The sequence below is a fragment of the Lissotriton helveticus genome, chromosome 7, assembly GCF_964261635.1.
Source record: "Lissotriton helveticus chromosome 7, aLisHel1.1, whole genome shotgun sequence".
Taxonomy (NCBI): Eukaryota; Metazoa; Chordata; class Amphibia; order Caudata; family Salamandridae; genus Lissotriton; species Lissotriton helveticus.
Genome location: NC_136068.1, coordinates 622,882,527 through 622,899,231, shown reverse-complemented (window position 1 = coordinate 622,899,231; position 16,705 = coordinate 622,882,527). Strand labels below are relative to the sequence as shown.

The window sequence follows — 16,705 nt, the reverse complement described above, 5'->3', positions numbered from 1 at the left end:
TGCTGAACACACAACCACTCTCTAGAGTGCGTTTGGGGAAAGGGGGTTGGGTTTAACCACAATTGGACTCACTTAGAGGCAGTGAATGAACTGGGAGAGACTCCAGGACGTAACACAAGACCGGCCACTTCTCTTATGTTCCGCAAAGTAGAGTTTGTCCATTCACTCCTTGAGTGCACCATGAAGCATTTACCGCACAACTTCGAATCCTGTTTCAAGCCAAAACGTCAAAGTCAAACATCATGCGGCTTCATGACTGACATCTGTTTGAAGCAGTCGCAGCATGGTTTGAAATCTTCGGGGGAAGTCATTTTCCTGGCACACAACCTGTTTTTGTTTCTTCCAAATTTAGAAAACCCTGAGAAAAGTGGGAAGTAAAGCTCCAGATCCCTGTAAAAGGGTGCAGAATTGGTCAGCGTGCAGAGGTAGCACCTGTGTGTGGTTCCATGTCATCACATCTGGAAGTGGTGAAAGTGGATGGAGAGACAGCAACACAAGCATGCAGTGGCCATTGAAAAGTTATAAGATCTAGTATGGTGCCTTGGAGGACTCAAAAGATGAGGAATCTGCAGTGAGAAGTATCCATCACAATATCTTACAACTGCAGTGTCATACTAAACATCCTAGCTTCCAACTGAAGCCTTTTACATTTTACTCTGAGTGTACATTTCAGCCATTATGTGCAGCACATATATTTTTCATTAACATGTTCTTTGTGCTATTGAACCCTGCAATGTGCCCAGATCCTAAGATGATGATACTTCTCAAAAAGTCTGACATTTGGTGTTAATGAAGACAACCTGAAGACAATGACCATCACACTTGAGTAGCCAAGCTGTTAAATATTGCATAAGAGTTGCAACACTGATTAACGTAACTCTGCTAGAAATTACCTGTTCAGGATCCTCTTCAGGTGCATCCGCAACGTCATGGAGGACAACTGCTAGGAACCTATGGCTAGATTTTTCAATTGGTGATATGTTCACCCCCAAGTTTTTCTTCCATTTCTTGTTCCGTTGTGCTTTGTAGGTCACAGGTGACTTGCGTGACACTGATGTTTCGCTAAGCAGTCCACCTTCTACCTTCCTCTGGAAAAAAAGTAATGTAGGACAAATGCTGAACCTCACTCACGCGATGAGTCGAAGCAATCATAATAAGGAAGATAAGGAAGGAAATAAGGAAGATAGTCTTGAAAGTAAAGAAACAGCAGACAGCTCTGCATCAGCTCAAAGGGGTTGCACATGAGAAATGATTAGACCAAATTAAGATCCCACTGTGGCATCACAAATGGTCTGACAGGAAACGTGTGTCAACTCTTATAAACCTTAACACAACAGATGATTTAAACAAGGACACTTGATCAGGCAAATGTAAAAAGGCTGAAAGGACCCACAAATGACCTTTTACGGTGTCTCCTCCAAGTCCTTGTTGGGCCACTGACCAACAAGAAAAAACCACCAAAAAATCTGAAGATTTGGCTCGTAACGGGTCAATCTTGAAAATGCCACACAAGGTCAAAAATCTATTCACGTGCCTGTCATAAATTGATTTTGTGCAAGGGCATCTGGAGGAGAGGGTACCAGGCACCACTTAAAGCGGCAGGCCGAATGCAGTCAAATGTAGCTGCTCAGTCTCCACACATGAAAGTGTAGATCGGGTGAAGGACCCTGCCATGCTGCTGCGAACCAACATACTCTCTAATTCGGAAGTGATAAGGGGACAGATGCTCATGCTCAAATGTTCCATGCCCACACATTCTTGGCACAATCTAAACTAACTAGGATGACTCTGGCCCAGTTGCTACTATTTCTTTTTGAGACTTCAAGAAATGGTAGGCAGGTACCATAATGCGTAATTTTCCAGTCGAAATGCATCTAAAAAAACCTGATGGTTCTCACAAAAATTCCAACATGCAAAACCCTAGATACAATGCGTTCGACAATGGCAAAAAGATCTAGCCACGGTCCTCCATACTGTTGGCAGGCACCCTTTCTCACCTCAGGATGTAGACATTTGTGCCCTGGCAGACACGGTCTGCTTAGCCTGTCTACTCTGGCATCCCACCAGATGATTCAAGATCAAGGAAATACTCCAACGCCCCAAAGAGGTTCCCATGTGTCCCTGCTTGTTGCAACACTACATGGTGGTGGAGGTGTCTGTGAGAACCTGTACCAGCCTCCACTTGATGGATGCCAAGAAGTCCTTCAATGCCAGATGAAAGGCTCCAACTCCACCAGACTGATATGGAACTGAGCATTCATTTGATACCAAAGTCCTTGGAGCTCCACCCTCAACATATGAACGCTCTACCACAGCTGTGATGCTTCCGTCACCACTGTCAGCTGGGAAGGTAGAGGGGACTGTAGCTGGACCAACTGTGTTTGATCAGCCATCACTGCAGATTGTAAAACATTTTCTTTGATGGTGGGTTCACTGGAACTTCAAATTCCATTGCAGATACCACATGTGCCACCTGGTGTAGCCCACAAGGAAGATGCAGGAGGCTAAGAAGCCACTCTTACTGAGATCCAGGACCGAGGCTGAAATATCTTGATCTTAACCTCAATGTCCTGGACTCATTGTAACAGAGGGAAGGCAGTGAACTGCACTGTATCCAAGATAACTCCAATTAATGCCAGCCTTTATGAAGCAGCCAAGATGTCCGCCGTCGTCTGGAGATGGTCTATGGCAAACTAAAAACTGAAAATACTTCTGGCCAACTGTGAACCTCAGGTAACACCTGTGGGACTGCAGGACACTTATATGAAAATGTGTCCTGCAGGTCCAAGAACACCATCCAGTCCCCAAGCCCAGAGCAGTCAAGATCTGAGGTAGCACAAGCAATTTTAATTTATTGTTCCACAGTCAGAGGTCATAGTTCCAATATAGGCCAGAGGTCATAGTTCCAATATAGACCAGAGGCCTTCATCCTCCTTCAGCAGAAAGAAACAGCCCTATCCTCATTCAGAGTCAGTAACACCAGCTCAATAGCAAATTTGGAGCGTAACGCTCTCACCTCATGTAACAGAAGGGAGAAGTGATCCTCTGAAAGTTGGTGGGGGGTCAGATTTGGCAGAACAAAAAGAAAGGGTAGGGAACAGCTATGTTTAAGGGTTTGAATGACCCACCCTGGGAGCAAATGCTGAATGCTGTATCCATGGACATCAGTGTGTGGTTCTTCTCAGTCACCTCCAGGGCAGTACAGAGCTACACAGCTTCTCCATTGCTGGAAATTGTTCCAATCCCATGTGGCATCTGGTGTATTCAAAGGTGGAGTCTGTTCCTAGAATTATCTATCAGAAGTCTGAGGTCTACGACCGGTCTTAATCCCTCTCCTTCTTAGGAACTAGAAAGTAATGGAAGTAGCAGCCTGTCCCCCTCTCTGGCTCCATTTCGATTGCACCCTTGGCGAGCAAAGACTTAATTTCGGAGGATAAAATAACAGCATGAGCCATCGAGATTTGAGTTGCAACTGCTGTGATGAGTGGAGGAGTGGACAAAAGACTAAGAGTGTATCCAACTTAAACAATCTTGTCTGAACTAACGGTGCATCAGGCGGGCGAACACAAATGGACCCTGTCCCCTAATGGCTTCAAAAGACTAAACAAGCGGGGCACTAAATTAGTTTGGCAGCAGGAGGTGAGGACCAAACAGAGGAGTGCTGCCCTGATTAGCAGCTGCACCACTGCCTCTGAAGACACAAAAACGCTTGTTAAGCTCTCGAATAGGCTGTGAAGGCTGCCTTTGACAATGGGGAATGCCTATTATGAACAGCACTGGAATTTCCTAAATTAGACAGAAAACTAGCAAACAAGAGAAAGCAGCCCCAGGGAGCAAGCTAATGCCCTGCTGTCCTTGAAGTGCTTTAACTCGGTCCTCAATCATCACAGGTGGAGCCTTCATGATTCTGTACCAATACAGGGGCTGAGCAATTGCCAAAGTTAGTCCAGAACAGGCAACCGATTCAGTGCAGGTTCAGGAGCCAGCTCACCTGGTACTCTGGCGAGCATCAGAGCAGGTATCACTGCTGGAGACTACACTTAAGACATCAGGGCGCCAGGGAAGTTTTATGGTACGGGCAAAGAGGACAATTGCCCAAGGCTTCCACCTACTACGGGGGCCCCTGGGAAAGTGAACTTTCTGTCACCTCTATTTCTGTACTTCATCTAACCATTCTCACACTAACTGCCATTCTCTACCTCTCATCTCTTTCGCCCCCTACCCAGTGTCATTCTAAGGATTTTTTGGATACCAGACAAGACCTATTCCAGCTGTTTTAGTGTGCCCAGCGTACAAATCATAACTGTCTAGCATCATGTGAGCTGCTTGAATTAGCGGAAAAAGTTGATTAATCTTCAATGCTGTCCGAACAGAGGTCTCTAAAATAGGAGTTGCCCAGGGTCCCGAAAATTTAAAACAATACTGCAAGGGCCACAGCTTTGGTGGGTGGCAGACAGGCTCAGATAGTACCAGAGAAAGATCGCTAGCAGAATCCCACCTGGAGCCGACAACAGATCTGTGGGGTTTGAGGGCAGGCTAAAGACAAATGAAACCACTCCAAACTGTAGCATGGACTCGGGATCAACAATACCCAAGGGAATTAGGTGCATAGGCTCCAGGACCGGGATTGAGTTGGAGTCTGACTATGCAGCCAGATTTCGACCTTTAGCGTGCTGAACACACAACCACTCTCTAGAGTGCGTTTGGGGAAAGGGGGTTGGGTTTAACCACAATTGGACTCACTTAGAGGCAGTGAATGAACTGGGAGAGACTCCAGGACGTAACACAAGACCGGCCACTTCTCTTATGTTCCGCAAAGTAGAGTTTGTCCATTCACTCCTTGAGTGCACCATGAAGCATTTATCGCACAACTTCGAATCCTGTTTCAAGCCAAAACGTCCAAGTCAAACATCATGCGGCTTCATGACTGACATCTGTTTGAAGCAGTCGCAGCATGGTTTGAAATCTTCGGGGGAAGACATTTTCCTGGCACACAACCTGTTTTTCTTTCTACCGAATTTAGAAAACCCTGAGAAAAGTGGGAAGTAAAGCTCCAGATCCCTGTAAAAGGGTGCAGAATTGGTCAGCGTGCAGAGGTAGCACCTGTGTGTGGTTCCATGTCATCACATCTGGAAGTGTTGAAAGTGGATGGAGAGACAGCAACACAAGCATGCAGTTGCCATTGAAAAGTTATAAGATCTAGCATGGTGCCTTGGAGGACTCAAAAGATGAGGAATCTGCAGTGAGAAGTATCCATCACAATATCTTACAACTGCAGTGTCATACTAAACATCCTAGCTTCCAACTGAAGCCTTTTACATTTTACTCTGAGTCTACATTTCAGCCATTATGTGCAGCACATATATTTTTCATTAACATGTTCTTTGTGCTATTGAACCCTGCACTGTGCCCAGATCCTATGATGATGATACTTCTCGAAAAGTCTGACATTTGGTGTTAATGAGGACAACCTGAAGACAATGACCATCACGCTGAGTAGCCAAGCTGTTAAATATTGAATAAGAGTTGCAACACTGATAAAGGTAACTCTGCTAGAAATTACCTGTTCAGGATCCTCTTCAGGTGCACCCGCAACGTCATGGAGGACAACTGCTAGGAACCTATGGCTAGATTTTTCAATTGGTGATATGTTCACCCCCAAGTTTTTCTTCCGTTTCTTCTTCCGTTGTCCTTTGTAGGTCACAGGTGACTTGTGTGACACTGATGTTTCGCTAAGCAGTCCACCTTCTACCTTCCTCTTTTTACTCCAATCCTCATCATTACTCAGATAAGCTCGGTCTTTGCGCAGAGCAGGGGCTCGCGTCTCCATCAAGTTACGGGCGGCACTGTTGTGGAGAGGTTTGTGTTGGTTGGCTGCTTTGGCCCTAGGTGTTTGGTGGGGAGTGGCACAAGACTGTCCTGTTTTCTGATCTTGATGGAGAGAGGCAAACTGCTCCTCTACCAGGCTTTCAGGAACAGCAATACTGGGAGTGTCATCAGGGTGGATGGTACCAGATGCCCGCAGGGGGCTGCTAATTGTCCTCCCTGAGCTACAAGGAAGCGGAAGAACAGGCGAGGATTTTTCTGCAAAGTTCTGTATGACACCACTGGGAAGAGGAGTGTCCTGGTGGACAGGCCTGGACCTTGGCGTCCGGCGAAGGATGGAACAGGTCGGAGCAGAGTCCTGATCCTCCTGGAAAGTGGTGGGCTGCATCTGTTCCAGGTTCTGATTGACAACACTGGGCAAAGGACCATCTTGATTTACAGCCCTGGGTGTTCGGCGAGGAGTGGTACAAGATGTTCCTGTGTCGTGAGCTTCCTGTAGTGAGATCAACTGCTCGTCTACCAAGTTTTGGGTGGCACTGCTGGAAAATGGACTGTCACAGTGAACAGTCCTCAACCTGGGCGTCCGGCGTGGAGTGGTAGAATTTTGCTCTGCGTTTTGAGCTTCTCTGAGAACAGGAGAGCCTCTCTCTACCTGGTTGTTAGTTACACTGCAGAGGAATGGGTTGTCAAGGAGAGAAGATTTGGACCTTGGTGTTCTACGAGGAGTTGTGCAGATCTCAGTGTTAAACGCCTCCTGTTTTCTGGGGGTTCGTGAATGCAGTGCTGGGCTTTTGTCATCAACAGAGGGTCTACGAAAGGAACAGCAAGAAATTAAATGCATACGATTATCACACACATGTTCCAACAGTGAAAATAAATGCATCCAGCAAATAAATGGACATGTCAGCGAATCGTACAAATGGATAAAAAAACATACCAAACAGTCTGTGCATTAACGGAAAGATGTTAGTTTTGGGAAGGACTCAATTTGCCTAGGTGACAGATAGCTTGTATTGTGTGAAAGCGCTTAGTTCAAATATTGTCAGCAGCGACTCTCTCTCCCACACTGATTCCGTTTTACGATGCAAAGCAAGATTAAGGTGATCTGTGATGAATGTGTGAAATGATTTTGAAATATACCAGAGTGTTATTCTTTTGCTATGTAGGCAACTAAAAAGTGGTTATTAACTGTAATCATAACTACTCTTTATAGGCACATTTATGAACCTTAAAGTCTTTCAGTATCGCTGCTTAAGTGTGGTATATCAGCCCACTTAACAAGGGGAAATCTTTTTTATTTAGACCCAAACAAAATCAAAGGAAACAAACAGGCAAGTCACCTTATGTGAAATCACTGAACTGTAATTTAATGTAACCAAGTTGTCGTTTGAGTTAAAAAACATTAATTGAATTTATAAAAAAACCTTAAATAAGGAATTAAACTTAAGTAGTAAAGATACTTAGTTAAAATCCTCTTTCTTAAACTTGTGCATCGCCTGTAAGGTAAGGTACGGTAATACTTTATGTGTTGATTTATAAAAATCAATACAATCTAGAATAAAACACAATGGGATACGAGCATTATTTTTTGCCGATAGAGCACATATACTACATTGTATTGAAATATACATTAGTAAACAATATCATATTTCACACCAGTCATAGGCGATGTCCCTTCAAATTAAAGCTATAAAGGTCACAATGGGACGTCCACACTGCCCCCATTTTTAAAAAATTCAAATTTTATATACCGTAGTTGAAATACAGTAGGTATCTCGTATTTAACAGTAATGACAAGAGTGCACTTAACTAGACCAAATCAATCTATCCAATATGGAGGCTATAAAAAACAAAAACACATAATACTAGTATTATCGAGGTTCCTTTTAGGATTCTTTCAAATTTCACACCTATCAGAAAGACCATCGCCTATCAGTTCATAAGCACTGCATATTTAAGCCTACACTCTGGAAGGCTCTTCCACATAAAGAAAACGTTACCAACCTCTAACACTATTTCTGGTAGATACTCCATCTACCTGCAGATTCCACATCCGTTGAATATTTCCAGTTGCCAGAATGGACTGATGTAGGAAGCTAGCTCTGTATATACTATACCAAAGTAAGGTATAGTGTGCACATAGTTGAGTGTATCCCCAGAGCTTTAAGTAGATAATCCTAAATGCTCTAATTGTGGCTGTGTGGTCGAGCAGGTAGGCTTTTTAGAGGGCTGTATTAAGCATTTGTTGAACACACTCAGGCAAGAAATGATAGCACAAATTCAAACACTGAATCCAGACAAATTGTTTGTTATCAAAAATGATTTGGTTGTTTTATTTCAAGAACCAAGAAGTACTCCGCTGCAGGTTAGGTAACAGTTTTCAAAGTAGCAATACTTCCCAAATGCAGAAGGAATTGGTTTGCAAGGCAATAAACGATGCTTCACAGTAATTGAAATACTTTAGTGATATCAGTTTAGAACAGTAGAACTTTGCAATAGCAATAGCTAGACTTTTGTATGCAATAAGATGAGCTAAACAATGAAGTCCCGGGGGCGAAAAAGTGTTACACATTACTCTTCCAGTCTTCAAGGGTTTAGACCAACACTGAGCCAAATGTTAGTCAATGGCGACTATGGGGATACACTAAGAGGTGCAGGATTCGGTATATACACCACAGCGGTCGATACAGGCAATATTTACTCTCACGGTCAGCAGAGAGCAATGAAGATGGGTAGGATTCAATAGATCGCTAAAACCATTACAGTCGCAGACGTCGTCCGCAGGTTACTGTAGATCGAATGGAGGCACCGCCAACCTAGCAGTCACGGTCGTGGGAATGGAGATGCGTAGAGGATGGAGGAGTTCAGCTGCCGTTGACAGCCAGTCACGGAGAGGCAGCAGCCGTGCAGGCAACGCAGGAGGAGGCCGACAGGGCCCCTTGCAGACTGGTGCAGGCTCTCAGGAACAAAGCTGGGAACCACTTGGTTGTTGTGCTGAGAGGACCTCTCTAGATCGTGGAAGCAGTCTCGCTGCAGTGCTTTCTTCTGGCAGAGAAGAGATGTGTTGACACAAGTGCTGGTCCTCTACCACTGCCGTCTTGGGGTACTTTTTGCAGGAGTGAGTCGCGTTGACTTAAGTGTCTGTCCTCAACTACTGCGGTTTCTAAACCGGCAGACATTGGGGACTGAAGCCTCTAGCCCAAAGGGAGGTTCTTGGTGATTGGGTGAAGGCTGAAAGCTCTCCAGGGTTCCTTGGAGGTCTTGCGGGGTTTCTGGAGGGACAGCAGCTCCAGTTATCGAACAGGTGGCGGGGTTCTTGCAGAGTTCTGTCTGCAGCGGTTCAGTTCCTGGTATGGCAGTGGTCCTCATCCATCTTCTTAGGTCTGTCGAGATCAAGGTTCAGGGGTGCCCCTAAATTGAATATGCTACTTACCAGAATGCATCTGTTCTTGGCATGTAGGGCTGCTGACATTCATATCTATAGCATAGATCGCCGCCTAGTGTTGGGTCCGGATGATTGCACATTGTTGTCCTGGAAGAGTCTTCGAAGTATCACGAGATAGGTGGCTCCTCCCCTGGACTACAGTGCGCATGGGCATCGACTCCATCCCCAGATTGTTTTTAGCCATTGTGGCGAAGATGGAGTGTAACAGTGTGAGCGATGTCCATGCTAAGAGTAAGTGTAAAATCTGCAGCCGCTACAGGCGCCGGGGAGGAGGGTGGGCGATATGAATGTCAGCAGCCCTTCATGCCAAGAACAGATGCATACTGGTAAGTAGCATATTCAGTTCGAGGCATGTGGGCTACTGAATTCATATCTATAGCATAGAATATATTGAATATGCTACTTACCAGTATGCATCTGTTCTTGGCATGTAGGGCTGCTAACATTCATATCTATAGCATAGATCGCCGCCTAGTGTTGGGTCCGGATGATTGCACATTGTTGTCCTGGAAGAGTCTTCGAAGTATCACGAGATAGGTGGCTCCTCCCCTGGACTACAGTGCGCATGGGCATCGACTCCATCCCCAGATTGTTTTTGTGGCAAAGATGGAGTTTAACAGTGTAAGTGATGGCCATGCTAGAGAATAAATGCAAGAAAAGTCTGCAGCCGCTACGGGCGCCGGGGAGGAGGGCGGGCGATATGAATGTTAGCAGCCCTACATGCCAAGAACAGATGCATACTGGTAAGTAGCATATTCAGTTCGAGGCATGTGGGCTGCTAAATACATATCTATAGCATAGAATACATAGCAGTCCCTCCATTAACGGCGGCCGCACGTGCCAGCTGCAGAAGTCTGAAAAAGTGTTTTAAGAACAGCCTGTCCTACAGCTGCCTGCTGTTTGGAATGCACATCTACACAGTAATGTTTGGTAAACGTATGTGGTGTAGACCATGTGGCTGCCCTACAAATGTCTTCCAAACGAATGTTACCCAGGAATGCCATGGAGGCCCCCAACTTGCGTGTGGAGTGTGCCCTGGGGGGGACCGTTAAAGTGCGCTTAGCCTTCTGATAGCATATCTGAATACACTTAACGATCCACCTGGCTATTCCTGCTTTGGAAATGGGGTTGCCTTTATGCTGGGCTGCAAAGGCAACAAAGAGTTGCTGTGTCTTTCTAAAAGGTTGTGTTCTGTCAATATAGTACATAAGCGCTCTTTTGACATCAAGCGTATGGAGCATCCTTTCTGCTACCGTTTCTGGGTTTGGAAAGAATGCGGGCAGTTCGATGGTTTGATTGACATGAAACTGCGACACCACTTTCGGGAGAAATTTGGGGTTAGTGCGCAGCACCACCCTGTTTGAATGAATTTGTATAAATGGCTCTTGAATCGTGAGCGCCTGTAGCTCACTAACACGTCTTAGAGACGTGATGGCAATGAGAAAAGCCACTTTCCATGTGAGGAACTGAATCTCACATGAATGCAGAGGTTCAAACGGGGGACCCATCAATCTGGTGAGTACCACATTGAGGTTCCACACAGGAGCTGGCGGGGTCCTGAGAGGGATGACCCGCTTCAGCCCTTCCAGGAATGCTTTAATGGCAGGCACCCTAAAGACAGAGAGATGCTGCCTGTTTTGGAGATAATTCAGAAAAGGGGGTGGTGATGAACAGAGTGTCTGAATTAAGCAGACCACTCTTACCCAGTCCAAAGATCAGGGCTTGATCCATCACGGTTATTTAGCTCACTGCCCCATCCCAGCTCAGAACCTGGCTATATGCAAATTAGTCTGTCCCTGGCCCAGTGCATCATGGGAACAGGGCAGACCAAACTACCAAGCCAATTCTTCACCAGAAAGGAGACAAGCTTCCGGGGACCGGTTTCTGCCATTTCAGGCGTCGTCGGCCCGGCTTGCTTGAATCCTGATGGAGCAGTGAGCAAGGGACTCATGTCTGAGTATACCCTTCCACGCTTATGGTGGAAGCTTGTTTCCTTCCCAGTACAAGAATTGGCTTGGTAGTTTGGTTTGCCCTGTTCCCATCATGCACTGGGACAGGAACAGACTAATTTGCATATAGCCACGTTCTGAGCTGGGATGGTGCAGTGAGCTAAAAACGGTGATGGATCAAGCCCTGATCTTTGGACTGGGATAGAGTGGTCTGCTTAATTCAGGCATTCTGTTCATCACCACCCCCTTTTCTGAATCATTTTGTCCACCATAAGCGTGGAAGGGTATACTCAGATGTGAGTCCCTTGCTCATTGCACCATCAGGATTCAAGCAAGCCGGGCCGACGACGCCTGAAATGGCAGAAACCGGTCCCCGGAAGCTTGTTTCCTTCCCAGTACAAGAATTGGCTTGGTAGTTTGGTTTGCCCTGTTCCCATCATGCACTGGGACAGGAACAGACTAATTTGCATATAGCCAAGTTCTGAGCTGGGATGGTGCAGTGAGCTAAAAAACAGTGATGGATCAAGCCCTGATCTTTGGACTGGGTAAGAGTGGTCTGCTTAATTCAGGCACTCTGTTCATCACCACCCCCTTTTCTGAATTGTTTTGGAGATAAGCCGCTATGGCGGATAAGTGTATCTGAATGGAAGCGTATGCTAGATTGCATTTGTAAAGATGCAACAAATAGCAGATGATATTAGGAATGGATGCATCGAGCGGGTTGATAGCGTGCTCTGTACAGTAGATGACAAACCGCTTCCATTTCGCTGGGCTTCCTTGCCTCCCGGATGATGTCCATGCATTCAGGGGGCAAATCAAGGTAGCCAAACTCTAAGACCTCAGGAGCCAGATCGCCAGATTGAGCTGCTGCGGATCTGGATGCTGAATGTCGCCACGGTTCTGCGTTAAGAGCCGGGGTGTGAGGTGCAGTCTTTGATGCGGCACCACAGAGAGTTCGAGGAACGTGGTGTACCATGGTTGTCGCGCCCACGTTGGAGCAACTAGGATGAGCGTCAGCGAGTGTTGCTTTAGCTTTCTTGCCACCAGCGGAATGAAAGGCGCTGGGGGAAAAGCGTACGCAAATCTGCCTGACCAGTTCATCCATATCGCATTGCCCTGCGATAGTGGGTGAGGGAACCTGGCGGCAAAGCTTTGGCATTTTGCGTTTTCCTCCGTGGCAAACAGGTCTATCTCTGGATAACCCCACTGCTGGAAGTACGGGCGGAGTACTGATGGATGTAACTCCCACTCGTGCATCTGGTGGCTGTACCTGCTGAGCAGATCCGCCATCTGATTGTCCGTGCCCGGGAGGTGTTCCGCCATGAGGAAGATGTTCCTCTGAATGGCCCACTTCCACATGCTCTGAGCCAGATGAGACAACTGTGGAGAGTGCGTACCTCCCTGCTTTTGAATGTAGTACATGGCTGTCATGTTGTCCGTCCGGATCAACATGACTTTGTTGCACAGATGTACTTTGAAGGACTTGAGTGCCATGAAGATTGCCATCAGCTCCAAGTAGTTGATGTGCATCTTCTTTTGTTGCGTCGTCCATAGTCCCTGCACTGTGTAGTGGAGCACATGAGCCCCCCACCCCTGGAGAGATGCGTCCGTCGTCAGTGTAATCTGTGGCACAGGCTCTTGGAACGGTCGGCCCTTGCAAAGGTTGTGTGGATTCCACCAATGCAGAGAGCTGTATGCCCGACCCGTCACCAACACTAGGTCGTTCAACTGTCCTTGAGCCTGAGGCCATCATGCCTATCAACTGCATGAACACTCTCGCTGGGAGTGAGTGTTGCGGTCTGAACTTTTGGATCAGCGACTGGATGTTGGCGATCCTCGCTGGGTTTGGCTGAGCTGTGGCAGCCAGAGTATTGATCGTCGCGCCCAAATACTGCCGCACATGGGCCGGCTGAAGGTGCGACTTCGGGTAGTTCAGTGAAAATCCTAGACTGTGAAGGATGTGAATGGTGTGGGACATATCTGCGGCGCACTGCTGGGCTGACTTTGCCTGAACGAGCCAGTCGTCCAGATAAGGGTAGACATGTATACTTTGTCTCCGGAGGTGGGCCGCCACTGTCGCCAGACTATTCGTGAACACTCTGGGAGCAGTGGTCACTCCGAAGGGGAGTACCTTGAACTGGTAATGCCTGTTTTGGATGGTGAACCTGAGGTACTTTCTGTGGGATGGGTGGAGTGGTATGTGAAAGTAAGCATCCTTGAGGTCCAAGCTTGCGAGGAAGTCTCCCTGTTGTAACAAGGGAAGAACCTGCTGCAGTGTCAACATGTGGAAGTGTTCCGAAAGAATGTACTGGTTCAAGGGGCGTAGGTCTAGAATCGGTCTGAGTGAGCTGTCCTTTTTTGGGATTAAGAAGTACAGGGAATACACCCCTGTGCCTTCTTCCTCCACTGGCACGAGCTCTATTGCGCCTTTTTGCAGCATCACTAGAACCTCCTGCTGCAATAAGTGCATGTGCTCTGCTGACATAGGACGGTGTTTTGGGGATATGTTTGGTGGAGTGGATGTCAGCTCCAAACAATAGCCGAACTGGATACGTTTCCTGACCCACCTGTCTGTGGTGATGGACTTCCAGACTGGCAGGAACTGTTGGAGTCTCCCACCGACAGGTGTTGGATGGTCGGGGGGCAGTGACAGGGAGTCACTGTTTGTTGGCGGCAGAGGAACGTGAACTGTTGTTGCCTCTGCCTCTACCTTTGGCACTGTTTCCTCTGTATCCATCTCTGCCCTGCTTGCTGTAGGAGGATTGCGCACCACCTTTATTGAATGGCGTCTACTGCGACATGTTCCCTCTGTTAACACCTCGATTGCCTGAGCGACGAAAAGTGTTCCCTCTAAATTGTTGTGACTGGAGAGCTCCCATGGACTTGGCAGTCTCGGTATCTTTCTTGATCTTCTCCAGTGTGGTGTCCACCTCTGGACCAAATAACCTGTCTGGATTAACGGGCTGGTTGAGGATAGTAGTCTGTATCTCTGGCTTGAATCCCGAGATGCGGAGCCATGCCTGACGCCTCAACATCACACTAGTGTTGATCGCTCTCGCTGCTGTGTCCGCAACATCTAGCGCACACTTTATAGCAGCGTTGGAGATGAGCTTCCCCTCCTGGATAAGCATTTCATCTCCCTCTTTAAACTGGTCTGGAAGGTGTTGTAACAGCTGCTCTAGGGTGTCATAGTGTGCCCTATCGTATCTGGCCAACAGAGCCTGCGTGTTTGAGATGCGCCAGATGTTGGCCGCCTGAGCTGCTACCCTCTTCCCAGATGCCTCCAGCACTTTCGACTCTTTGTCTGGGGGAGGAGCTTCACCCGTGGTTTGAGAGTTTGCCCACTTGCGGGCAGTAGAGACCACCAAAGAGTCCAAAGGCAACTGACCCCTTATGTAGGTCGGGTCGCCAGGTGCCGGTCTGTATTTCTTCTCAATTCGTGGGTTGACAACCCTTGATCTCGTGGGTTCCTTGAAAATGTCTGCCGCATGCTTAAGGACCCCTTTTAACATTGGGAGAGTCTTGACAGTCTTTTCAGCAGTAGAGAAAGTGTCCAAAAGGAAATCCACCTCCACGGGGTCAGCATGCATTTCCACTTTATGGTTTGTAGCTGCCCTTTCAATCAAGGCATTAAATGCCACAGAATCTTCAGTGGGAGACGGCTTGACGTTATAAACCTGAGGATCCTGGACCGTCTGCTGGTCCCCTTGATCACCTGTGTCCATCCATGAGTCCTGCTGCTCATCAGGCTCTGTATGTGCAGGAAAATTGTACTCCTCATCCTGCTCTCCATCATCCCCATCAGAGTATGTGGATAAAGGTGTTGCACTCCTCCTGGGCTGTGGAAGAATCTGCTCAACCAGAACTGGTGTTTCTGGTGCAGGCTTCTTTCGTTTCAGAGGAATTGTAAACGACTCCAAAGGCTGTGAAGTTATTTTCCTCTTGTATAGCGTGAGTTTCCCGGTGTCGGCATCGATGAAATGCTCCGACCGTTCTTCAACTAAAGGGTGTCGATGACCCAAAGTCCCAGCCAGGTGAGTTGACTTCGACACAGTGTCCTTGGGCACCCACCGCGGTGCAAAGGCCTTCGGCGCCACCTTAGGCGGCAACGTGTAGTGGATCGGCGCCGAGGTGGTTTTCGGTGGGTCCGCCGGCTTTGGTGCGGAAGGAGTCTTCGGTTCCGATGCCAAAGCCTTGTAAATGTAAATGTATTTGAGCTTGTAAAGCGCACTGCTACCCGTCCGTAGGTTTCCTGGCGCTGTATAACTCTGGGGAACCCGTCCTGGCTTTCCCTGTGGGATGGTCCCTGCTGGGAGTCCCCAAGGTGGAGCCAGGCATCCCCGGAATTGATGGGGCCGTTGTGGAGATTAGGCAAGCTAATGCCCAGAGTTGCCGAGTGGAACCCCTGATTAGAGTAAGCACCGAAGCGAGAATTATCGAGTCGCTGACCCAAGTTCACGACCCTGCCGCGTCAGGAATTGAACCCTGGTCCCAGGGCGACTTTTGCTCCCGGGTCTGCCGCCTCTAACCAGTGAGCCACACTACTCCACTAGCCTTGTCCTTAAGGCGCTTGAGGGAGTCCGAGACCTGCTTCGTAAAGGAAGCGGACGGTTTCGTCGACCCGACCGAGGTCCGTGGACCGCCCCCAGGGGAAGACCCGAGCGTGGATGACTTGTGTTTGTCTTGTCGAGGCGCAGGAGCACCCTTGACTGGTGCGCTTCCATCACCGTCCACGGCCGCAGACGTCGATGCCGACGGCTTCGGATCGACAGGTGTTCCTTTAGGAGTCACGACCCCAGACCGTGGCCCTGCGCCCTTCACTGACTTGGCCTCCACGGGCCCCTTGGCCTTCGGCGCGACAGACTGTCCCGATGTAGGCTCGACAGCCTTCTTGGATGTCGGCTTGTCCGCCTTGGTGGACACCGGCTCGACGGCCTTCTTCGAGCTTGGCTCCTTGACCACCTTTGGCACCTTTGCCTAGTCGACAGCTTTCATCGGCTTGGAGGCCCCCGAATACGACGGCGTCGATGGTGGAGCAGACGTCTTCGGTTTCGATGGCGTGTCGGCCATCTTTGTTTTCGTCAATACCGAGGGTTTCAGTTTCGGTTTCAATAATGGCGGCTCCGCGGAGGTCTCCGTAGCCGGGCCGGAAGGCGGGGCCGTGGATTGAGGTGTAAGGTCGTGGGTAAGGCCGTGTGGCGATCCCGTGACCTGAGCCTTTGTAAGAGTACGAACGGGGCATAGCTCATCCTCCGAGCTATCTTCCATGGCCCCATATGCTTCGTCGTCGTCCCCTACCTTCCCGACGATTTCCTCAATGTCTTGACTGTGGACGTCCGATCCGTAGTCGGACTCTACCTCCACCGGTAGAGGGGAAATCTGCAGGTGACGCACTTGCTCGTCTGCCTCGGGGTAGTCAAAGATGTCCACTGGTGCCGGAGCCGATCGCTGGGCCTCAAGGCGCGCCACGCGCCGAAGCTTGATC

The 16,705-nt window shown here is 48.2% G+C and overlaps 1 protein-coding gene and 1 long non-coding RNA gene across 7 annotated transcripts in view; one reads left to right on the top strand and one right to left on the bottom strand.

Annotated features, from left to right (window-relative positions):
* LOC144768846 (uncharacterized) overlaps nucleotides 1-16,705 on the top strand; it is a 285,224-nt gene that overhangs the window by 81,172 nt on the left and 187,347 nt on the right. The window lies entirely within an intron of this gene.
* The window catches only part of PRR14 (proline rich 14), a 489,848-nt gene that overhangs the window by 341,222 nt on the left and 131,921 nt on the right, over nucleotides 1-16,705 (bottom strand). For 4 of the 6 annotated variants that reach the window (XM_078652834.1, XM_078652832.1, XM_078652835.1 and 1 more), the window contains 2 exons: nucleotides 5,564-6,635; nucleotides 894-1,088 (listed from right to left, as the gene is read on the bottom strand). In XM_078652834.1, coding sequence (XP_078508960.1) covers nucleotides 894-1,088; nucleotides 5,564-6,635 — 1,267 coding nt within the window. The remainder of the gene's footprint in view (nucleotides 1-893; nucleotides 1,089-5,563; nucleotides 6,636-16,705) is intronic. The other 2 variants (XM_078652836.1, XM_078652837.1) reach the window with 1 other exon arrangement.